General features: G+C 41.2%; 1 protein-coding gene and 1 long non-coding RNA gene across 8 annotated transcripts in view; both read right to left on the bottom strand.

The window, feature by feature from the left end:
* Positions 1–25,259, bottom strand: part of MCTP2 (multiple C2 and transmembrane domain containing 2) — a 242,443-nt gene that overhangs the window by 61,604 nt on the left and 155,580 nt on the right. For 5 of the 7 annotated variants that reach the window (XM_058736701.1, XM_058736699.1, XM_058736700.1 and 2 more), the window contains 3 exons: positions 16,887–16,988; positions 13,907–13,981; positions 11,702–11,821 (listed from right to left, as the gene is read on the bottom strand). The exons of 1 other annotated variant lie outside the window; for it this stretch is intronic. In XM_058736701.1, the coding sequence (XP_058592684.1) occupies positions 11,702–11,821; positions 13,907–13,981; positions 16,887–16,988 (297 nt within the window). Of the gene's footprint in view, positions 1–6,434; positions 6,908–11,701; positions 11,822–13,906; positions 13,982–16,886; positions 16,989–25,259 lie in introns of those variants that run through there. One more of the 7 variants, XM_058736703.1, reaches the window with a different exon arrangement.
* On the bottom strand, positions 20,308–25,100 carry LOC131516096 (uncharacterized). Its single transcript, XR_009263862.1, has 2 exons — positions 22,154–25,100; positions 20,308–21,356 (listed from the first exon to the last, which is right to left on the bottom strand). It is a non-coding gene; the product is annotated as an uncharacterized LOC131516096 (long non-coding RNA).

The raw sequence follows: 25,259 nt of genomic DNA, 5'->3' as shown, positions 1-25,259 counted from the left end.
CCTCCTGAAAAAACTGGATTTAATACTCTGATGTGAAGGTCTGTGTACACACACGTAAACACACCCATACGCACGCATGCACACACACACAGCAAGCAAGTACTGCACCTAAGCAACTTCGTACTCAATAGCAAAGGACTTTATAAACCTGACCAATGGCATAGGCATAAAATTTTGGTTAAGAAAACTAAAATTAAGAGTGGAAAAAATGGGCTTTAAATGGTTGTGTATGAAATCTATACCAACTTGACAATAATCCAGATCTCATCCCTTGTGCCTAAAGATGAACGCCATAGAATATCTGAGTAAGTGATTATAAACTCAGAGATTATACAACACTCCAAGTTTTTTCCTTAAACTCACATAATGATTTCTGCTTGTAGATGATTGTATTAAATTAAAAATAAATTGCTGAAATTAAAATCCCCAAGAAGCAATCCACAGAAATTTACCTTGGACTTTTATCATTTATGAGTTTCTATCGCCACCTGCAGGATTATCTTTAAGTAAACTCAAGCAATAGGCTATTTGCCATTCTTTTTTTTTTTTTTTCTTTTCCTTTCTTCTCTTCTTCTTCCTCCTCGTCCTCTCCTTTGTGTCTGTATGTGCGTATTGGGGTGGGCCAAATTTTGGGGATATCGATTATCTATCTTCTGAAAAAATACACATTACTAAATACATAAAAATCACCAATGAAATGCAAAATTAAATTTATGAAAGAGGTGTAGGTAACTGTGGCCACAGGCAGCCATTTTTTTTTTTAACAGCAAAACACACATCACATTTTCTAATTTTGCAACTTCTGATGGAAAGTTAGCCCATGGAAATTTCCTTACAAAAATTGTGAGGACTTCAATGGTTCCCAAGGAAGGCAGTTTTTGCTAGCGAATAGTTTCCAAAAAAGTTTTTAATTGCACATGCCTGACTTCTTCCAGAGGGAAAAAAATATATTAGCAAATTCATACTTAGTGTTCTGTTGCTTTTAAACAAAAGACAAAGGTGAGACTACGCATTTTACTGTAGCCCAATAAAGAACAGGTTTTAAGAGCAGAGGTCAAAACTTAAAACACACGAAAGCACAGATTATCACCACCATCACGATCATCATGTAATCTTTGTCACTGTCACCCTAAAGTCTGGATTAGAAAGCCCCATCACCTGAAAGCAACGGGGTACCCAGATGCACACAGAGTAATGATACAGATTTTTGTTCCTCCGGGGCATATTACCCTTCTGAGAAGCAGGTCTGCGGACTTATAGAATATTTCTCAAATGTAAGACATGGGGAAAAGGCTACTTTCATTTTCAATAACATAATTCTCAGCTACCGTGTAGATGTAGTTCATATTCATGAGCTAAAACCGTAACTGCAAAGTTTATGACAGCACACATCACGTATCACACAGGCGGTACAGGGGCTAAGCATCCTGTGCTCTCACAAGCCAGGAGGCCTTGGGAAAAATCCCTTTCCCGAAGGCTTCAGTTTCTTCTCATGCGGACGAATGTGTGAAAGGTCCTCTGATTTAACATTCTATAGCTCCATGCTTCTCCAGAGTTCGAACGGAAGCCACGAGGGTCTTGTTTTCAACACCAAGTGAGCTAAAGAAGTGTATTTCTTTCTTCTCCCCACTCCCTGTTTTTTTTGACAAGTTGAAGCACTTCTTTGATTTTGAATCAAGCCTCTTCAATGACTTAAAGCAAAAATTTTTAAAAGCCTGCTCAGAAATAAAAAAGTAAAGGGCCAACGAAAAAGATACGGCGTCGAACTCTAAAAAAATCCCAGTGACGTTAGAAGTCAATGAACACCGTGCAGATATATGGCTTAGATGATAAAAGATTGAACTGGATTTTAATTGTCTTCGCATCTTTTTTAGTGAACGTGAGGGCTGGAATATCGGCCGCTGAAAATCGCCAAAAAATGAGCTGTGATCTAAAAAGCCAACGACACAACACCAAGGGAGGAAAAGAGGTAGCCAAACACGCCTTCCTAAATCATAAATCAAAGGGCAAAAGTACAATATAGCAGAGTAAACCCTAACCAGACCACAAAGAAGGTTTCTCTCCATAAACATCAGATCAGGCAGCTAGAATGATTACCAGGCTCTCCTGTAACTGTCACCCGTGGTGGGTCTAATTACAGGCTACAGGCTAAGGCAGGCATGCCCGCATTGCACACGGCAATAAAAGGGCCATCGGCTTGCCAAGCCCAGCCAGACAACGGAGAACACACGCCACCTGATGGGGAGCCCCAAAGATCAGCCAGAGAGACTAATAAAAATGACAGCTTAGAAACAAACGACGAAGCTCGGACCACAAAAGAAAAAAAAAAAAAAAAAAGACTGTATCAAATTAGCCAGAAATACAAGGACTGAGCAACACTCTTCAACAGGTCCAGACCAACGCAGGGAATCACTTAGGACTGTTTTCACACACTCTGGTGCTCTTTCTTCCTCTGCTTCTATTTCTAGATATTCTTTTCCATTTTGGCGTCGTGCAAGACGCTTGCATCATCCAGGCGTCACATACAGAAACAGAGGGAGAGATGGAGAAGTACTCATCTCTATAAGAATCACAAATAAAATCCCCCGGACATTCAGGGGCTATTGACCCGGGTTAGAGACTTGTTAGTTCCTTTCATTCCCCTACCGCTGGCTGTCTTGTGGCCCTTTTGCTGTAGATTAGCACCCACTCTGGATAGGCAGCCTTGAGAAAAAGGTAGGAAAAGGCACCTTAAACGAGGTTATGATGAAGGCGGTCTATGGACTGTACCCTCTGATGGGTACATAACCTAGGCTGTTATAGTCAGAGGAGAAGTTAGAATAAAAAGAAAACATTATCGGGGCGCCTGGGTGGCTCAGTCGGTTAAGTGTCCGACGTCAGCTCAGGTCACGATCTCGCGGTCCGTGAGTTCGAGCCCCGCGTCGGGCTCTGGGCTGATGGCTCAGAGCCTGGAGCCTGCTTCTGATTCTATGTCTCCCTCTCTCTCTGCCCCTCCCCCGTTCATGCTCTGTCTCTGTCTCAAAAATAAATAAACGTTAACTAAAAATAAGTAAATAATAAAAGAAAGCATTATCTGGTAAAAGATGGCCTTCACTGATTCTAGCACCCTTCCAAGAAGCACTCATTAGAAGCCTACTGTGTACCTAACAGGTACACAGGGCCTTTTTCGTTCTGGAGCTCCCGGGGTCCTAATACGATCCTTCTATCACACAGCCACGTTACACTGAATGTGCCTTTAGTGTTTGACATTAACCTGAACTATTAGGGCATAGAAATACAATTTCTTCACCTTTGATGTGAAGAATTAATTAGGTTAGGTCAAACATGAAAAATATTCTCACAGCTCATAGCTTTTTTTTTTTTTTTTTTAGTACTCTATAGCTTTAAAGATAGAACCACATGCTTTGCATTTGGTGGTTCCAAGCACTTGAATCAGCGCTAAAAAGAGGTGACTCTTGAACGCTAATTGTATGGCATATAATACTATGATTTGCACTTCTGCCCTGTCCTGGAACAGGTCCTCCACAAGTCCTCACATAACATCCTTTGCAAGGAAGCAGCAACTATGTGCCTACGCGTGTGCGTGTGCCTGCTTTAGAGAGGCCTCTGAGTTAGAACAACACCGTGCCTACCGATCGTTATATCAGATAATAATCCCTACCCACATGTGTAGCCCATTTAATATTTTTAAATTATCCTCACGAATATTATCTAAGTTGATCTCCAAAAGACAAATTTGATTTTTCTTTTTTTTTTTTAATTTTTTTTTAACGTTTATTTATTTTTGAGACAGAGAGAGACAGAGCATGAACGGGGGAGGGTCTGAGAGAGAGGGAGACACAGAATCGGAAACAGGCTCCAGGCTCCGAGCCATCAGCCCAGAGCCTGACGCGGGGCTCGAACTCACGGACCGCGAGATCGTGACCTGGCTGAAGTCGGACGCTTAACCGACTGCGCCACCCAGGCGCCCCCAAATTTGATTTTTCTTACGGAGTGCTTTAATCATTGGGTGGCACCTCTGCGGTTTCAGATGTAAGAGGGTAGGGGAGAGAAGCAGGCGGGTGGCAAGAGAAATGGGGAGAGGTGCTGGGGAGAAGCTGGAAGGAGGGGCAGATGGATGAGAAAGAGGAAGAGAGAGGGGTGAATGGAGGCAGATGGGGAAAGAGAGGGGGGTGCTGGATAAGAGACCAGTAAGGACTTAGCATGACAGTTTCATGTTTGTATCCCAACATCTAACCGTACATGGGACGCGGGACATGCATGCAATGATTGTGGAAAGCGAGGAAGGGAATGAAAGGGGGCAAGCCTGAAGAAGGCATTGGCTGGGTCAAGGAGTGACATCGTCTCTAGAGGCTTTTCTTTCGCAAAGATTTAAGACCCTACGCTCGGGACCAAGTTTAAATGAACAGTATGGGTATCTCTGGACAGTAGAGAGACCTAGAACTAGCCTGAATTCACTGGAATCTGCCAAAGATCATGGCCCCCAGCCTGAAAAATCACAGAAGGCAGAAAACGTGTGTGTCTGAGCGCATCCCGATAGAAAGTGTAGGGGAAGCAGTAGGTAACGACAGAAGCATTCCCATACAGAGCCTGGACCTATAATACAAAAGTGAGAGTTAACCATTCACTTGCTATCGAATGGGGCCATGTGAAGACTGGCCATGTATGCTCTTCCAGGAATTAAAAAGAAGAAGAAGAAGAAGAAGAAGAAGAAGAAGAAGAAGAAGAAGAAGATGATCTGAAAAGAAAAAAAATTAGATATAACGCTTACTAGTCAAAATTGGGACGCTCCAAAATGCCACCTGATTTCAGTCCACATAGCTATGATTCTGTCTGAAAGTGCAATTCAGTTGTAGAGTTGAAAATATAAACATGAAAATACGCGAGAATAGTGAAGAGTGTCCTTTTAAATTTTCAACAGATAATCTTTTAATGCAATTACTATAATTTTATTAAATGGCATAATTAGTTAATGCCTGAGAAGTTGTCAATAGAAGGTACAATTATGTTGTAAAAATTATAATCACAATGGGCAACTGATGGATTGTTCTTATGAAAAAGTGCTGGAAAAAAAAAACCCTTAAAATATTTTTGAAGGTATACTATGTAGTCCTCTGTGAAAACGGAGATTTGGGAAATCATCTTATAAATGTTAATAAAACAATAAACTGTCAAATATCTTCAGCATTTTATACAATATATTTATGTACATCTTGAGCATATGTATGGATGTATACATTTAAAATGTCAAAAAATATCTTCTCCTCCAGACAAAATGGTTATTATAACTGGATTTTTTTCGGCTTTAGAGAAATACTGTTAACCTTGAGCTGTAAGTGCAAGAACACCTACCAAACACGCAGGAATGTCTGTTTTGCACATACAACTGACTTCTGGTGGATATGAAACCACCACCAAATGTTTGATCAAATGCAGGTGCATCTAGTTGTAAATAAACTGATGATAGAACTTAAAGAAGAAGTAAATCTTTTAGACACAGTGAACACATAAATATCAGAAGCATCAAAAAGATATGGACCAGCACTATTTTAATAGCCCTATTTGAAACAAAATTCCACATGATAGTGGTTGTGCGTAGCAAAGTAAATTCAGTCGGAACGTTCTTCAGGCCACGGAATGGATCATGGACAGAAGCAATCCTCAGGATCTCTTATGAAATGCTAGCTAAACCGTTCTCACAAAATCTTCCCTGGGGAAACTTTGTATTCCCCGAATACCTTTGCTTCTTAGTCTGTGTGTGTGTGTGTGTGTGTGTGTGCGCGTGTGTGTGTGCATATGTTTAAGCACATGTGCGCGTGTGGGTTGAAAGGGTCCATTCTGTTACTGCTGCTGTTTTTGAGTTCAATGTGAAATCATTTCATATTTCTCAACATCCCAGGATCTCTAAAAGTGAAGGATTTGTGTATGTTAAATACGGGACATCACTAAGAAAGTGGGGAATGGTATTTTTTAACCTTACAGGGAGGGGCCGGGCAGGTTGATTGATGCTTTAAATTATGTATCATTTTGCAGGCCCTGTCGACCCTGAAGAAGAAATTCTTCATTTTTCTGACACTCAAAAAATTGAGGGAAAAAGTCACAGATGTTAAAATCATAGCTTTATGAAGAGACCCATTGATATATGGTAGATTTAGATTGCTTTTTAACATCAAACGTCCAAGTAAAAATTTAATAAAATAAGGAATCCATCAATGCCCCACAGACTTGCCTCCCTTGCTTGATGCAATAGGTGTGTGCCTGAAACACTAGTGGAAAAATGAAAAAAAAAATGCAATCCTTTTTTACAGCATTAGGAGGCCTCGGTTATTTAAAATAATCTTCTGATGATGCCATCTGTCAAGTAAATGGGTTTTTTTCTTTTTTTTTTTTTTTTTTTGGTCATATGAAAATAAAATAATTCACTTAGGCCCCAATGCAACTTTAGGTCTCTTTATAGACAATATTGGGGTTTGTTACATTCAGGTTCCCAATAGAAAAACAAAACAAACAAACAAAAACCCCACACGGATGGTTGGTTTCACAATATAAACATCACAACGCAGAATTATCTTTTGAGAGCAAATTCAATTCATCGTAACTATCTTTAAATCACATATTTGTACTGAAATACAGGGATAGACAATAGAGCACCCATTCTCCACCCCCACACACTAGAAATATGGGTCTATTTCTCTGATAGCTGCTGTTTTAAGACATCTGGAAGGAATGCATTAATGTAGATACGTAGATGAATGTGCTTGGCTCTACCCATCCCTTATTTTGAACAACCTGTAATTCTCAAAAAGAATCTGGCAAAAGTGTAGATTCCATCCATGACCCTTTCGTGGAGTGGTTTTCAGCCTTCACGCTCTCTTGAAAATCCTTCTCCATCATCCAAGAGCTTCCCCTACAAAGTGGGTAAAAATAACTCAGTCTCCCACATGGGGCTCAGTCTGGAACCAGGCACTGAGATTTTCCAGACTATCAAGCTATTCCAAGGATGTCTTAACACACATGATTCCCAGGGTCTGGGCTGTTCTCCGGAGACAGCACAGACATTTGCACCTTGTGCCTCTTTAATTCTGGCTCTATCTCTTGTGAATACGATGATCATGACTGAGAATTATTCCCACTCAAATGATGAGGGTTTTCTTCCCTCCCCACACAAGGCATCTTGGAAAAGGCTTAACACCCACTCATAACATCTAAATACATATCTGAAATGACCGATATAGATGTCCCTACAGTCATTATCATCTATCTAAATACAAGGACCATAATCACTGCATCTTGAACATCAGTGAGAGGTAGTATAGCCCAATGGTTAAACACATGGACTCTATAGCCTGGTGATTTGGGTTAATATCCCAGCCCGTGCTTCTTAAAAGCCTGTGGGTTGTGATACTCTATTTTACCTCTTTGGGCTTATTTTTGTCATCCGTATAAAGAAGGTAATAACCGATATCGACATCAGCAGGTATTGGTGAGACCTCTAAGTGGTAACACTTGTAAGATGCTTCGGACTGTGCCTAACATACAGTAAGCTCTGAAACATGAGCTATTAAAGACCCCGAGAGGTCAAAGTCTATGTCTGAGAATGACCACACGCAGGTCTATGAAATACCACATGTAATTACAAATCCAGTCATAGGGAAACACACAGATGTGCTTCATCGAGGCATGATTTTTAGTTACCTTTGACCCCTGTCAATAGCTGACATCTCATATGAATTTGTTTTGCAATTGGAAAAAGCTGAGAATATGACGTTCTGAGCAGAAGAAAAGCAAATAAACGGATATTTAATTGACAACAAGTAAAGCTCAGGAAACGCAATGCAGTAACACATCTAGAAAACCTGGAAGAAAGAGAAAGACTCAAAAGACATAATGAGCAAGATTTTCCACAGTCATTCTAGCAAATAAAGAAAACTGAGCCTGCAGACGCATGGTGTGGAATGGTCTGCTCTGAAAAAACCCCAATTTAATTTCTGACGATAACAATGAATTAAACATTATATAGTCGCATTTGCTTGGCAGGTGTCAGCGAATTAAAGACAACTTTCCTCTCGGAGTATTGAGAAGACGGCCACCCATGTAAGTGGACAGGGGATTAATCCCATAGTGGAGAGGTTTACGCCTGGACAGTCTAATAAGATAAATCCTTCAATGTTTGTCCACCCACTTGTGACCAGACACCATGCGGACTTGTAGCTTGATAGGCTGCTTGTCTTTAACCCTGCTTTCAACAAGATATGATATATCCATATACACACCCATAGGAACCTTTAGAAAATGCATGCGTTGCTTTCACAAAGTCTTAAAAAATTTTTTTAATGTTCATTTTTGAGAGACAGACAGAGTGCGAGCCGGGGAGGGGCAGAGAGGGAGAGGCAGACACAGAATCTGAAGCAGGCTCCAGGCTCTGAGCTGTCAGCACAGCGCCGGATGCGGGGCTCGAACCCACAAACCCTGAGATCATGACCTGAGCTGAAGTGGGATGCTTAACCGACTGAGCCCCCCAGGTACCCCTGCTTTCACAGAGTCTTAATATTAATAGCCAGAATACACTGAACACGATCCTACAATGTCCATGCTCTGTATCATCTGAAAACAGAGACTCTGACGTGATGTCAACAGGCTATTTTACGTCATCTGACAGAACAGAAGTTAGAAAAAAAATGCCTTGAGTTCTGCCCTTAGCTTACAACGCTAGAGTCACTTCCTGGGCCTCTAGGGGAAGGAAAAGCCCCACTAGGAACTGGCTCAGCAAAAATGGTTCCTTTCACACCTGTGCAGCGAACCCTCAGGTACCACTCATCCTCGTTTCGGATACAGAAAGGCCTTCAAACGCCATCCTATTGTTTAGTAAAACCTTGGCCTGTGACCTCGGTTCAGGTCTGTCCTCCGTAGATCACAGGAGGGAAGCAATGTGCACCACCAGGGACAAGTCCGGTGCTCTCCATCTGGAGGCAGCGATGGATATAAGAGAAGAAGTGCGGCTTTGGCATTACGGGCTCCCCTTCCTCTCTCTCTGGCCCAGGTCACCTGAGGATCCAACACTTTGCAGAAAGACAACCCTTAACGCAGTCCACGGAGGCAAGGACCCAGGACCCCAGCCAAGGGTGGCCCCTAAGCTTGAAATCGCCCATCCATACTCTACAGGTGGCTAACCTAAGTAGGTAGGCAAGAGCCACAAAAAAGAAATATTTTCCCTCCAAATGAAGGCTTGGATGCCCATAATCTTAAAATATAGTAAGGGAGACTAACATACATATATATATATATATATATATATATAATTTTTTTTTTTTTAATTCTATCCTAAAAATATTGTCTTTGCACGCTCTTGCCTTAGGAGCGGAAATAGTCTTGGAATGACCATGACGGTAGGGCCGGCGGAGACATTCTCTAATAAGATTACACTTCATCGGCTTAGGGAGGGGAGATACCACCTCTCCGGATCTGTCGTATCGCTGACATCCGCCACGGCTGGCCCAAGCAAGCCTGGGATGAACATTCCAACACGGAATTTCAAATTAAAACTGAAGACTGCCTGCTTTTAAGGCAGCACCCTCCGTTCCCGGCCCTTCAGCGAAAAGGCGCATGCGCATCGTTCCTAAATGACTGCACGGTTTCGCGGATGCCCAGTGGCAAATGTCCCCTGCCACACACCGACAGTGGAGACTCCCAGCGTCTTCCAAACCCAGGTGTTCTTGCGAAGTCACATTGTGGGGAGCCAGCAAGAAGAGAGCCCCCTTTACCTTCCGTTTTGTGGGCCACGGGGCCTTGAAAGGATGATGTGGCCGCCTGCGGCTGCCAGCCTGGCCGTGTGCTCCCCGGTGCGGTGGCCGCAGGGACGACCCTCACACCGGACGGGGCACAGGGGGCCCCACTGCCAAAGCTCCCTTCCCGTTAGAAGTCCCCCCCCCCCCCCAGGCAGACAACCTATTTCTATTCATTTGTTCTAATCTTTCCTCAGATCAGGCCGGCAGCCCATTAATCATTTCTGTCACACCCCTCCATGAGCCAGTGCAATGGAGCTCTGTTTTTCTAAAAATCACACTGCCAGAAATCAAGCTCAAGAAGGAGGAAATCCTCTCCTCCTCACAGGGGCTGGCTGGGGTGCTGACTGGAAGAAGCCACCAATTGTGTTGACTTTCCTCTTTTCCCCAGAATCACAAGAGAACATTCCGTGGAAAGTTTTCGAAGAGAATTCAGGTGGGGAGTGAAGGGGGGGAGGAGGCTGAAGAGGAAGCCAACGCATGAAGCCCCCAGCCGAGGAGAACGTAAGAAAGGGAAGAAGATGAATAAATGCCAAGACAAAGACAGATACGGATTAATAACATTCTTACTCATGTTTTTACTACGGCCGATTATTTTCAGCAACTTCAGACCAAAGAAAAAGTATATTAAAGGTCAAGGTTGCAGCCATGAGAGGCCTGCTACATCTTGAAGCAATGAAAATCTAAAATTAATTAGACCTAACAGAATGTTCTCCATGGCAAAGAAAAAGCATCTTGTGGGGCTGGTACACTTGCTTATGGAATAACAGTGGGAGTGACCTTGAAGCCACAGACATCTTAGGTTTTTTTTGTTGTCGTTTTTTTTTGTTTTTGTTTTTTTTTAATGAGGATATGCCTGTGGGGTAGGAGAGACCAATGACAATTAAAACAAACAAACAAACAACAACAAAAACCAGAGACAAGATGGATCATGATTTACCAATGATCATGACTCAGAATCACTCACACATCCCTATTAGGCCCTATTGTGATGTTTGCACCTTACACAGATTAATGGCGTGATATAAAAGGCACCAGATTAGCAGTGGAGAGATTTGGTTTCTCCTCCCACGTCTGACAAGACCAATCTCATCAAGAACAAGTCCTTTTGCGAATGGCGGAGAATGTCCAGAGATGTAATGTGAGGGGCACTGCACCAACTTTCAAGGCCTCGTCAGATTCCTGGACTCTCAGTGGTTAACTTGGGTGATTTTAAGATCTCTTGCTGCTCTGCTGAGATTCTGTGATTTTATTACACCTCATAAGGACGGGCCAGCATCATCAGAGAGAAGAGTGCATCTCACACACATCAGTCGCTCTCTTTTGTGGTGCTGGGTCACCGTGTAATGGGAGGTCATCAATTATGACTCAAGTGGTTTGATATGAATAAATTTTGGGATCAAATCTGGTGAATACTTACTCAACACATAAATTAGAGCAATGTAGTCATGTGACTTTTCACCTATCCTTTTTCAAAAAAAACACTGGCATTCACTGGGACAGGGGGAGAGAAATGTATACCACGGAGGGACTGATACAGACACAGTTAATGCTAATATAATAATCACCACCATGTACAGGGACACCTTCTTAAGTGAATAAGAACCATTTAAAAATATCTAAACGTTGGATCTCTTAAATTTACCGATAGCACAGGAGTAAGATTTGGGTAATTTAAAGGATTTCCAATGGCAAATCTGATGTAAGTACAGCCTTACAAAGACATCACCAGTATAATCACCCATGCTATGGTGTATTTCGGAAAGATGAACGGATACCATTTACGGTTTCCTTACAGGTGTGAACTTCAGCTATGTTGAACGCGTGTTATTCTGCTTCATGTCCGTAAAATAAAACCCATCTGCATTTGGATTTGGGACTCAGAGGCAAATCATCTGAACATAAAAAAGGAAGCTTACCACAAACGCTACTGCACTTCTTAACGTGGATTCCCACTGGAAGCAGCTTTTAAGGAACTGTATTGTATTCCACATTGCCATGGTGATTCTTTTCACACGGTCTACATCTCTTGATAAGATCTAATAAAAAAAAAATGGAAAACGGGGAACTAGATTTAAATACTCCAAATATTCTCTTTAGATCAGGCAGCTTGGGCATTTAAATTATATTGTGTATAGCTGCCAATTAAAAAAATAATAGAAAGCAAAAGTCCTAACACCTCTTCTAAAAAACATTTTTTTTTAAACACGATCATCCAGAGGGGGAAAAAAAATACAATGCATTTTACAGCTCTTTTGATGGAGAAGAGCCTGTTTTAATAGTGTTCGGGACAAAACTTAGCTGGTAAAAGCTACAGCAGCCTGGCATTTCATGTGTGCGTGAATTTGTGTATGGTAGGGGGAGGCAGGGAGAGAGAGGGATAGGTAGAGAGAGAGCATGGGAGTGAATATCTATTTTAGTTTGGAAGGAAATGGATGGTTTTGCTTTGGAAACTAAATGTACAAGTATTCTAGCTCACATAGTCCAGGAAAAAAAAAAAAAGCCTATAGGAAAATATAATTCTGGGAGGAGAACCCAGCTCTCCTACTCCTGGCTGTGCAACCTCGGACCTGTTTCCTAACATCTCTTGTCTTCTACAATGGGGTCCATCTTGGTATTAACCTTGCAGACTGTGAAGAAAATTTAGGGGCTCTGTGGCTGTCACATGGTAAGTGATCTCAAGCACTCGGATCATAAACACAAGCTTCAGCTGTGTAAAAACATGGCGACACAGTGGCGAGAGGCACGTGGGGAGGATCCTAACACACCCCAGGATCTCAGCCCCCCAGTCCCCTGATGCTCTCAGAGCTCAAAGCCACCCCACGTGGAGGTCCTGTTTGGCAAAGGACACGTCTTTTCTCCCAGTTGTACCCAGATTCATTTCAACTTGTTTGCCAAGCAGCTACCCCACCTACCTCCACTTGGGTTTTAACTTACAAGTAAATAGGGCACAAGGCAGTGGTAGTGAAGGAGGAGGAGGAGGAGGAGAGGAAGAAGGAGAAGGAGAAGGAGAAGGAGAAGGAGAAGGAGAAGGAGAAGGAGAAGGAGAAGGAGAAATGACATTTACTCAGATTACACCCAACACATATTACACTCCATGTTATGGCAGGCCGAAAGAAAACATCGGGATGCTCCCTTCGAAAGACATTCCAGGCCCTTCCCAAGTATGCCCACAAGTTCATGGGAAACGAAAGGCTGAGGAGATGCATTTATATTTAACTGCTTTATGTAATCCACAGCTGCTCACCCCTCAGGAAATGGTGGAAGTAATAAACACTTTAAAAAAGGGACACTTTGTTCTTTGTTACACAACTGAAGAGGGACAATAGGTACCGAGTGAAATTCTGAACTGTGTCATCGGAATAAGACAGGGAGGGACTCTGAAAAGAAACATAAAGGTCACGGTAAAAAGAAAAAAAAAATTCAAAACTTTCCCTACTGGGCCATGATCTTCACTTTTTGTTAAACTGATGAGAAAGGAATTAAGGGAAACAGGAGGCGGCGGGGGGGGGGGGGGGGGCAGTTAACTCATAAGGAGGTAAAATGCCAACACATTCCAAATATTTAGACAATAAGAAAGTGGAAGGAGCAGGCCGAGGGTGACCTCCAGGCTAGACGCCCCTAAGATCCGCTGGGCTGATCCACTGAAGGACTCTCTGGGCACAGCACCTCCCGGAAGCCTTGGAAGGGCAGACAGGGAACTGGCTCTACCTGAAGGAGGCTAGGCACGTCCAGTAAATTTGGGAGAACGTCTACAGAGGCTGACACTAGGTTATAGAACGATCCAGGAGATCCGTGGGCGGCTGACTCCTTCTGCTTCATCCAACATAGGTTTCCAGTCTTTCCCTTCTTGTTGTGCTGACTTGCTTTGGGACAGATGGGAGGACAAGGAAGGAGTGGGGCTGGAGAGAGATGCTGGGGTGGAGTAAGAGAGAGAGAGAGAGAGAAGAGGGAGACATGGAGAAGGAGGAGGAGGAAGGGGAGGAAGGGGAGGAAGAGGAGGGTGGGAGGAAGGAAGGACGGAAGGGAGGGGAGGAGGGAGGTGGGGCGAGCCGCTAAGTAATGACTAATAAGCACTTCCGGTGCTAAGTGTACTCACAAGCCAGTTGACTGTACCCACCTACCTTCTTGGACAGCTTGCGGCTATCTTCAACAAAGCGCTTTTCTCTGGGAGTAAAGGTCCTAATACTCGCCTTGACCTAGAAAGACATCATTGTTGAAAAAGAGGAAAGGGCAGCATTTAAATGGACTTCATTCTCTTCTTTTTCTCGTTAATGACTGGGAAGAACGTGGAAACCAGTATCTTCTGATCCCAAGGTCCCCGGCAGGGAGCAAAGAAATGGAGACTAATCTTTGGGCTCCTCACGTGTTTCCGGGGATCTCATTTCACCAGCTAGTCACTTGGGCAGGTGAGACAGGATCCAGGAGACTCTGGAGTGAGCTGTATCCACTCTGAAAATCACCAGAGGTGTTTTAACCCCGGCCCAGAGTGGGTTCATGAAGTTCTTGGACTAGTCTCTAAAAAGCAAGACTTCCTTCTCAGGGTTTTAAAACTGTATTTTTACCAGGAATACTTGGTCTGTGAAAACCGGTCTCCAGCTTATAGAAACGTCTTTCCACCAAGAATCTCATTTCCTCCCAAGTATATGGAAAAATAAGGAGATGTATCCTCTGAGACCCATCTTATGGGGAATAAACTGAGGCTGAGAGAGGTGAAGCGGTTTGTCCCAATCACCATACCCTAGGAAAGTCTCAAGGAATAAAATTCAAGTCCTTCTTAATCAGATGGACAACTGGAAAATCATATAACTGGCATGTATTTTTCGTAAAGCTTTCCTCCCTAAAACTCAGGTTTCACCGGGGCGCCTGGGTGGCGCAGTCGGTTAAGCGTCCGACTTCAGCCAGGTCACGATCTCGCGGTCCGTGAGTTCGAGCCCCGCGTCAGGCTCTGGGCCGATGGCTCGGAGCCTGGAGCCTGTTTCCGATTCTGTGTCTCCCTCTCTCTCTGCCCCTCCCCCGTTCATGCTCTGTCTCTCTCTGTCCCAAAAGTGAATAAAAAATGTTAAAAAAAAAAAAAAAAAAAAAAAAACTCAGGTTTCACCTTTGTGCATAATCTATACATTTAAAAAAAAATTTTTTTTCATGTTTCATTTATTTTTGAGAGACAGAGAGAAACAGAGCGCAAACAGGGGAGGGGCAGAGAGAGAGGGAGACACAGAATCGGAAGCAGGCTCCAGGCTCTGAGCTGTCAGCACCGAGCCCGAAGAGGGGCTCGAACTCACAGACTGTGAGATCACGACCCTGAGCCACCGTCGGATGCTGCACTCACTGAGTCACCCAGGCGCCCCCGTGCGTAGTCTATACTCAAGTGCTTGTCAGAAGAAAACAGGAAATGAAGGGTCATCTGTGGCACAAGATGCACTTAGGATTTTCCTTGAAGGCAAATCAACGGGGGAAAAGAGGAAGTAACACCAACCACTTCCAGACTGAAGACTGTACCCAGAGTTCTAGCATTGTGGAGAATAAAAACATAAAAATGTCTCCGTCCTTGATTTTATGAATAATTTCTGAGCTACACTAAACAAGAAACAGGGCGGCAGCACGGGAATAATTGCAGAGACAGAAAGATCTGGAGCTGGATGCTGACTCACTCATTTACTAGTAAATCAGCTCTCTTATTTAATTCCATCTGCTCATCATAAAATGGCATTAATGATACCTATTTACCAGGTTTAGCGCGAGGATTAAATGAAATAATGTCAGAGCCTGGCCCCTTGTAGGTGGCCACTAAATGGCCGCCATTCTTATAATTACTGTAAAAGCTCCATTATCCTACATTCGTGTATACCACTAACTGGATTAACCTGTGCTCTCCTTTTCCCTTCTAGAACCTACTGCTGACACCATGGCATATGCATGGTCACAGCTAAGTAGGCCACTTCTCTGCATGCTTAGGAATCCGCTCACAAGCATCGAATTGTAGGTCTACGAAGAATCAACTGCGCTGACTTCCGAACTTGTTTATGCCAGTTCTGCCCATTATCATAATTCCATATTTTTAATCAATTATCATAGAAACCATTGAAATCCAAGCATGGACCCGAAGACTTGAAATGTATGTTGCTCTAGAAAGCCTTGATAACGAGGTCAGTCACTAAAAAAGATATTGTTATTGAGGTAATGATTTGATGGAAAAAAAAAAACAGTCTGGAAAATTCTATATTCAGATTGAGTATCTTTCAAGTAGATCTCCACTTTTAAAAAACCAGAAACTAGGTATTATTATAGATGTTATGAGTATATTGCTGCAAGGAATATGTTATAGAACTAAACATGATCCATGCTATAAAAAAAATAGATTTTGTGGGTGCCTGGGTGGCTCAGTTGGTGAAGCATCCAACTTCGGCTCAGGTCATGATCTCAGGGTCCGTGAGTTCGAGCCCCACATCAGACTCTGGGCTACAGCTCACAGCCTGGAGCCTGCTTCCAATTCTGTGTCTCGCCCTCTCTCTGCCCCTCCCCTAGTCACACTCTGTCTCTCTGTCTCTCAAAAAATAAGTAAACATTAAAAAAATTTTTTTAAACAGATTTTTATACCCACACCTAAAGATTGGAAAAGGAATATTTACATATTTTATATTGAACTAAAGGTTTAAGGTACACTTTAAAAATTCCTCCCTTAACTGTACTTTCCAAATGGGTAATTACTTGTCTTGATAGTGTTGGTTGGCAGGACGTCTACTTTAACAACTAAATAACATGTCAGAGGCTTGAAAATACCTCTGTCTGACCCCCAATCGTTGCCTTAGAGAACATTACAGGTGATAAAGATAAAAAACGAATTTCTCCTTCAATTTTTGCTGTTTTCTTTTTCTTTGACATTTAGATGTATTGAGAATTAAACACCATCAGTTCTCCTGGCTCAACAGGATTAATACGAGCTGAAAACCGGATTGTCCCGAACTGATTTTATAGCTGAGTTTTAAAACCCTGTTCTCTCTCTCTCTCTCTCTAGCTGCAACATTTCAGAAACATTTTACGCAGATTTGAGTCTCGCCAGGCTAGGTACAGAGAAGCTGGGATGTATGGCCCAGCTTGGCTTACCGGATTATATATGAGGTCCATCTCCAAGTAAATAGCTCCTTTAAAAGCTTGTTCTAAATCTTTATTCTTCAGTATGTAGCAATTTGGTCGTCCATCTCGAATCTGTCACAAACAATAGATAAAATACAAACTTTCTACGGGGGTTAAACTGAACTGGTAAAGTTGAGGCTGTACAAGGCACCCACACATGAAGCAAGACAGGCAACAAATCTGAAATTCATCATGCAACAACTTTAAATTCGAGAGTGCTATTATAACTGATAAGAAGATAAAGTAACAGCCACCAGGCTGAAACTGGGTTATTAGTGGAAAAATTAGCCGTACAAATTATTCATAGGTCGATGTGGGCTTTCTTTCAAAAATCCCAGCAGTTATACATTTTTATTTATTAAAAATGATAAGTATTCTACAAAATTCCTGGCCAGTACTTCTCAAGATTGCCAAGGTCATGGGAAAAAGGAAGACTCAGAAACTGTCACAAATGAGAGGACAGAAGGAGATAAGATGATTAAATGCAATGTGGTACCCTGGGTTGGATCCCAGCACAGAAAAAGGACCTTAGTGGAAACACGGGTAAAATCCAAATAAAGACCAGAGTTTAGCTAACAGTCAAACACAATGTCTGGTTTCTTTTTTTGGTTTTGACAAATGTACCATGGCAATGTGAAAAGTTTAACTTCAAGGGAAACGAGGTGAGGGGTATATAGGAACTCTGGATCATCTTTGCAACTTTTCTAGAAGTCTAAAATTCTCTCCGAACAAAGCAGTTATTAAAATATTTTTGAGAAATGAATAAAGGGACTGATTTTAATAAGATGATTGGTGTTTCACAGCCGTGAAGCAATGCAAATTAAATACGTGAGCATCACTGAAGCTGAGGTCAAAATCCACAAATATTTACAACACACAAAATGCTGAAAAGTTTTCAAAATACACAAGTTCATCTGATCTCCTCCCTCAGTCAGCAGGACACATCACCTTTATACCCTAATCTGCCATTGGACCCCGGCATGTAAGGCATCTAAGAAAAATACCTCCATTTTGGAAATGACCTCGGACCCTTCAAGACCAGATCTTTCCAGATTTGGGGCCAGCCATGCTTTTGTTATACACAGCAGTATGGGCACTGATTAAACTCTTGGCTTGTAAGAAGCATACCTGTTCACACCAAAAGGACATTAGCAAAGCTCGAACTACCCAAAAGCTCCATCTGCGATTGTAATGAGCAAAGATTCGAATTAACGTAGGGAATTTGAGGGCATGGAATTTCAGCCATATTTTAACTGACTATTGCTGTCACTATAAGCATTCAGCACAAGTGTTCTTATAAACAGTGGTGGAAATGAGATGAATAAGTCATGGGGGGAAACACAGCCATTCCACTTTACAAGGGAGAGGTCACCTTCCTTCCCAAAGTCACTCCACCTCTCGGATTGAATAGGTTTTAAACAGAAAGATGGTTTTCCTGGCCAGTGGCTAAGAGGAAGGGGGTGCCCCATAAAGACCTGATTTCCTTCCTAAACGGTGTCCAAACAGGATTCTGAGCTTCCTCTTTTATCCACAGTCTCACTTAATAAATTGTGGGTGTTAAAGTTGAAAGAAATAAATACAAAAACAGCATGACAACTTGCCAACCTGACTTCAGTCCAATTTAGCTGTCCCTCAACCCACCGTCATTGTACTGTTATCTTAAAATTTCCATGATTTCTTAAGGGTTAGGAAAGGTCAACAGAAGAACTTGAGGTATCAGTAGAAAAAAATATTTATATATATTATAGTAATTTTATTTGGTTTTGGTTTTTTGGTAAATGATCTTTTCCTCTTTTTCAATGTCCTAGTATTGTGTCAGCAAAAACACAGAATCCACCCTGGGACATTAAATCAGTTATTAAAGCTAGAGATATAATTAAAGCTATTCATGTTGGGCACTTTCACATAATATTATCTTACAATATGTCAATTGAAAGTTTATGCATTTGTAAAACGTTTGAAAAATTACAGAAAAAAACAAAAGCCCCTTTGAATTTCTACAAATACCACAATTCCTTTCCCCGGATGGAAATTAGATAGGAATTTGGCATGTAGCCTTCCTAAATTTGTATTGAGGATTTATTATTCATAAATACATCCTTTAAAAAAGTCAGTAAATTTTTTTGCCTGTGGGAAATAGCATTTTTCAACTTCACTGTGCATCTATGATATGACTTGATAATTTGTACATATACAGATCTGCCTCATTTCTTTAAACTGCTATATAATATTCAGATATGAACCTATTAATTCTCCTACTGATGAACACTTGGTTGATTCCAATTTTTCAGTCTGTCTGCTATAAGGAGTATCTTTTGGGAAGAGAGAAAGACTAAGGGAAAGAGGAAATATCCTATTTTGAATTGGGATATGTTTTAAGTTAACAGCAGGTCAATGTAGTTGAATACTTAGTATTATAATTAAACACTGAAATAGTAACCAAAGGGACTATTTTTTAAATATTTTTATTTTTCACAGTCTTAATATATAATTTAACTTCCAACACAAGAACACAGGACAAAAAGTTCTAGAACATCTCAACTTGCCAAACTGCTGTATGAAAGCATCTTTACAACAGGAAAGGGAAGCTAGCCATATTTTTCCTGTCGAGAATTATGTTTATCATTTATACTTAGAACTCAGAAAATCATTTCTGTCAGTTTATAATTCTAAAACCTTTATTAAATGGTAGAACAATTAAAACGCAGCCAAAAGTAAACTTAGAGCAGAGAATCTATATATGCTTTTGTCTCTAGGTATGAGATAGTCACTTAAATTGAGATCTAAACTTAATTTTTAGATGTCTGTCTATCAAGGCAAAAAAGGATGATACAGTTTTCGTTTTATGACAAAAGGAGGTCTCTAAGTTCATGTGGAGAGTCTTCCTGGGTTGACATCTGAGATGATTTAATGTCACTGGAAGATAAGGGTCTTTGGGTAAAATAACAGATCATGTCTTTAACCTGTTATGAGATGATTCTTCCAAATGACTTATACACATTTTTCATACTCACCTTTTCGTAGGTAAAAAGCACAGATATTAGGCAATCATTTGGGGAAGGCATCTCTACAGAACAGCAATATGGATTTAATCTTTTTTTTTTTTAATGTTTATTTACTTTTGAGAGAAAGAGAGAGAGAGAGAGGGTGGGAGCAAGGGAGGGGCAGAGAGAGAGGGAGACACAGAATCTGAAGCAGGTTCCAGGCTCCGAGCTGTCAGCACAGAGCCCAACGCGGGGCCTGAAGCTACGAACCATGAGATCATGACCTGAGCCGAAGTCGGGCGCTTAACTGACTGAGCCGCCCAGGCTTCCCAATATGAATTTAATATAATTAGAAATATGACTTCAACAATCAGGGAAATGGGCATGTTCATGTCCTTTTATTAAAAAAAAAAAAAAAAAGAAAGAAAGAAAAGAAAAAAAAAACATGATCTATCAGAAAGGTTTTATCAAGCTCATGCTGGGGCGCCTGGGTGGCTCAGTCGGTTGAGCATCCAACTTTGGCTTGGGTCCTGATCTCACGGTCGGTGGGTTCAAGCCCTGCATCGGGCTCTGTGCTGACAGCCCAGAGCCTGGAGCCTGCTTTGGATTTTGTGTCTCCCTCTCTCTCTGCACCTCCCCTGCTCATGTGCTCTCTCTCTGTCTCAAAAAGAAATAAAAAACATTAAAAAATAAATAAAAAGAAAAAAAGATCATGCTAAGAGTTAATTCCTGGTTAAATTAGCCAGTGAATATAAGAGTACGGGAAGTGTGTTTCTGAGTAATGATTCAGGATTTTGGAGCCAGAGGACAAATTACAGAGAAGATAGTCTGGTTTAGATTTTTTTTTTTTTTACATTAATTTATTTTTGAAGGACAGAGAGACAGAGTACAAGTGGGAAGGGGCAGAGAGAGAAAGAGACAGAATCCAAAGCAGGCTCCAGGCTCTGAGCTGTCAGCACAGAGGCCGACGAGGGGCTCCAGCCCACGAACCGTGAGATCACGACCTGAGCCGAAGTCGGACGCTTAACTGACTGAGCCACCCAGGAGCCCCCAGTCTGGTTTAGATTTTAATCTGACCTGAAATCATCTTTAAACTATTCAATATATATATTTTTTTATTTAAAAGAGTTAAATTAAATCTTCTTAAACAAGCATTAGCACAGTAAATACGAGTAACTCTTTAAAAGTTGGGTGACAAAACCAAATTTTTAGTCAAAAAGATACTACATTCATTTTTTAGAAAACATTTTTTTAACCAGCATATAACAGAAGTTGGTATGTGGAACAGGGACCAACATCTTTTTCTCACCTGGAACTCTCTTTAAAGAATTATGCTTTACTATAAACTTCCTTGATGTGACCAGTTACCAACGAATTCAATAGAAAAGTTAGTCGTAATCAATATGCATGAATAAAACTAACAGTTGGTTTAAGAAAAGGAACGGTACAGGAGCGCCTGGGTGGCTCAGTTGGTTGAGCGTCCGACTTCAGCTCAGGTCATGATCTCACAGTCCGTGAGTTCGAGCCCCGCGTCGGGCTCTGGGCTGACAGCTCAGAGCCTGGAGCCTGCTTCGGATTCTGTGTCTCCCTCTCTCTTCCCCTCCCCACTCATGCTCTGTCTCTGTCTCAAAAATAAATAAAAACATTAAAAAAAAAAAAAAAAAGAAAAGGAACGATACATATTTAAGATCAAACTCCAAACTAAGGCGTCATATTGATTCCCCACATTCACCCTCATGTGAAAAAATGGAAAACATTTGGCTATCAACAATCGTGCCATCATCAGACATTTCTCATTCCGCGCAAAGGGGAAAATACTTTAATGTGACAACATCACAATACAACAGTCGGTCCCAGCGGTTGCACGTACAAAATGACTCTTCAATAAAATGTAAGTGGACAAACATGTGGCTGGGCAAGAGGAAAATAAATACATTTTACTAGGTAATGATTCACATTCATATCCCCACTTGGAAGCAGGCCTGTTTCCAATGGCGTGAGTTACAAACAACACAGGAATTAAAAAGCCCACAAGCTCTGACATAGAGTCAACCACCAGCCGGGAGAGATCGCATTGAATTCATTACCCCAGACCCTCACCACTTATATCCCACCGCTCTCCCTTCCGAGGCCATCCATCATGCCCCACTACCTGATTCCAAAGCCCAGCTCTGAACTTTGGAAATGGCAGAAAACTTTGGCGTGCCCAGCATTTTTCAACTCCTCTCTAAAGTATCAGCTATCTTGGGGCACCTGGGTGGCTCGGTCGATTAAGCGTCTCACTCTGGATTTCGACTCAGGTCACGCTCTCATGGTTCGTGGAATTGAGCCCCATGTGGGGCTCTGTGCATAACAGCGTGGAGCCTGCTTGGGATTCTCTCTCTCCCTCTCCCTCTGCCCCTCCTCCTCCTCCTCCTCCTCCTCTCTCTCTCTCTCTCTCAAAATAAATAAATAAGCATTTAAAAAAATAAAATAGAAGCTATCTTATAAAAGTAACATACATTAATTATAAGAATTGTGTAAAATTTATAAAAATGGTTTAAAAGAAGAAAACATCACGTTTATATTTATTTCTTTTTTAACATCTCTAGTTTTCACTAGACAGTTGTATTTACTCATCTTATGAAAATGGGATCTTAGTGTATTGGATAAAATGTAAAACTTCAGAGGCAGATGTATGGAGATTAAATTCTGACCTTGCCTCAGATTGGCTGAATAACTTTGGACAAGTTACAAAACTCCTCTGTTTTCAAGTTTCCTAATCTGTAAAATGGGAATGCAAAATTATCCAGATCTCAGAGGTTGTTATGAAATAATGGGCAGAAGGCAATGAAAAACAAGGACAAGGACACAGAAACTGCTTATTAAAAATTTACATCTATTTTTTTTGTCTTATATTAATTTGTATATTTTTAAATCACTTGTCTCTTTTTTAAATTTTTTTTTAACGTTTATTTATTTTTGAGACAGAGAGAGACAGAGCATGAACAGGGGAGGGGCAGAGAGAGAGGGAGACACAGAATCTGAAACAGGCTCCAGGCTCTGAGCTGTCAGCACAGAGCCTGACGCGGGGCTCGAACTCACGGACCGCGAGATCATGACCTGAGCCGAAGTCGGACGCTTAACCGATCAAACCACCCAGGCGCCCCAGACCGTTTCCAATCTTTCACTGTAAACACTGTGATGATTTTACACTTGGCCACCTTTGTGCATCCATGATGCATTCCCAAAAACAAATTCCTAGAAGTGGAACCGCTGAGTCATAGCACATACCTATTTTTTGTGGTTTTGGCCAAGAATTGTCAATTAGCCCTTCTCAGATTCTGTATTAATTTACACTCCTAGCCTCAGCGAATAAGCCTATCTCTATTTCCTTGCAACTTGGCCAACTGCAGGAATTTTTATTTAATATACAGCAATTTCCGAGGAATAAAATGTCCTCAGGTTGTTTTAATATGTGGGTGTTTTTTTTCTTTTTTTTAACAACTAATGAGCCTGAACATTTTCTTTCGTATGTTTATTAACAGTGGACAGTGCTAAGGCTGTGAAGCTAGATTTAGATTCAATTCCCCTTTCCGGCATTTAGCATCTGTGTGGCCATGGGTATAAATACCTAGAATATAGATGCTCAGAGACTGTGTATATTAAATTTTAATCCATTTTGTCTAAGTGCCTTCTACCAGGCTTGTACCAAGTGATGGTTCTGTCCCACTGCGTTTGAGAGAGTCCTTTTTCTACTCTTAATAACCCCTGGAAATGAAAAATCTTTACCCTATTTGTTAATCCCACTGCTAAACTAATTTGATCATTTACATTACTGAAACAAGGGCGATGAAGAGGATAGATTATACTTGGAAGCACGTACGGTGTGCTCCTGTACTCGCTACATATTCACCAAACCGCTGAAATCCTCACCACAGACCTCCGAGGCAGGCAGAATCGCCTTCATGTCATCTCGGAGAACATGGAGACGGAGAGGTTAAGTACCTTGTCAAAGATCACACAGCCGATGAGGGGGACAAGACTGGGTGCCAACCCAGGTGGTCTGGTGCCACCATCTGTACTTTTAAGGACCACGACCATTACTGAATAAAGCACACACCTTTCTGTGCCTATGAGCTGTTTGGATTTGCACCTGTTTGAATCAACTTTTCCCCTAGACTGACTGTCCCTTCCTCATAGATGAAAAAACGATCGCGTTCTATGTTAGTGACATTATCCATCTGTTTCTATGTGGCACTATGGCAACATTTGTTTCACCATATTGACCTCTTAGGATTTGTTTTCCTTTAGCGTTCCTGGTTTTCTTACAGAAGACTTCCCCGTTTCATTAGCAGTTTTATTTACGGAGTTTATTCCAAGTATTTGACCTTTAATTCATGGTAAAATAGTTATTGTGTTCAGTGTAACACACGGATGCATTTTTCCCTGATGAGTAAGCAACTGACTTTCCCAGAATCAATTATATGGTGATCACTTCGTTTATCCCTTTCCTCAGTGACTTCATCTTTCAGGTTTTTTATATATACAGTGATCTCCAATTGTTTTGTCTTTTTTCATGCTTTTAGTACAGTTCTAGAACCTTCTCACATAGGTCTTAAGCATTATAATCGTTTTTTTTGTTTGTTTGTTTCCTGCTATTAAACCCTTTGGTGCTTTAAGTTTTTAAAATGTTTTCCTATTGGGTAAAGCTACTCTTTTTTTTTTTTTTCTTAATTTTGATCCTGGTTATACCTTTACCGACCTTTGTTTGTTCCAAAATGCTACTTACTAATTTTCTTTATACTTATTTATATATATAATGTGATATTATCAGATAGATAATATGGTTTCCTTCATTAAAATATAATTTTTCTTGTATTTTTACATTGGCTGGATCTGACATAAAAAACTTAATGTTAATTTTGTCAGTATAGAAGTTCATTAAATTCAGAATATCTCTGGTCTCTCAATAATAAGTCTGATGTTTGTGATACTTCTGATACATCAAATCAATTACTTATTCATTAAACTTTTTTTTCATAAATCAAGAACAGATGTTAAATTTTATCAAGTGTTCCTTTGGCATCTATTGAAGTTTTTTTTCTCCATTAATACATTAATAATATAAATTACACAATTATGTTTCCTAATGTGCTAAGTCTCACTGGTCTTCCATGAAAGGCGTAGGATTTCTTTTTTGCTATTGTTAACTCTGTGTTTTTTTGTTTTTTTGTTTTTTTTTTTTTCAACGTTTTTTTATTTATTTTTGGGACAGAGAGAGACAGAGCATGAACGGGGGAGGGGCAGAGAGAGGGGGAGACACAGAATCGGAAACAGGCTCCAGGCTCCGAGCCATCAGCCCAGAGCCTGACGCGGG

The sequence above is a fragment of the Neofelis nebulosa genome, chromosome 7, assembly GCF_028018385.1.
Source record: "Neofelis nebulosa isolate mNeoNeb1 chromosome 7, mNeoNeb1.pri, whole genome shotgun sequence".
Classification (NCBI taxonomy): domain Eukaryota; kingdom Metazoa; phylum Chordata; class Mammalia; order Carnivora; family Felidae; genus Neofelis; species Neofelis nebulosa.
The sequence above is the reverse complement of the archived record's forward strand: the minus strand, read 5'-3'. Positions and strand labels throughout refer to the sequence as shown.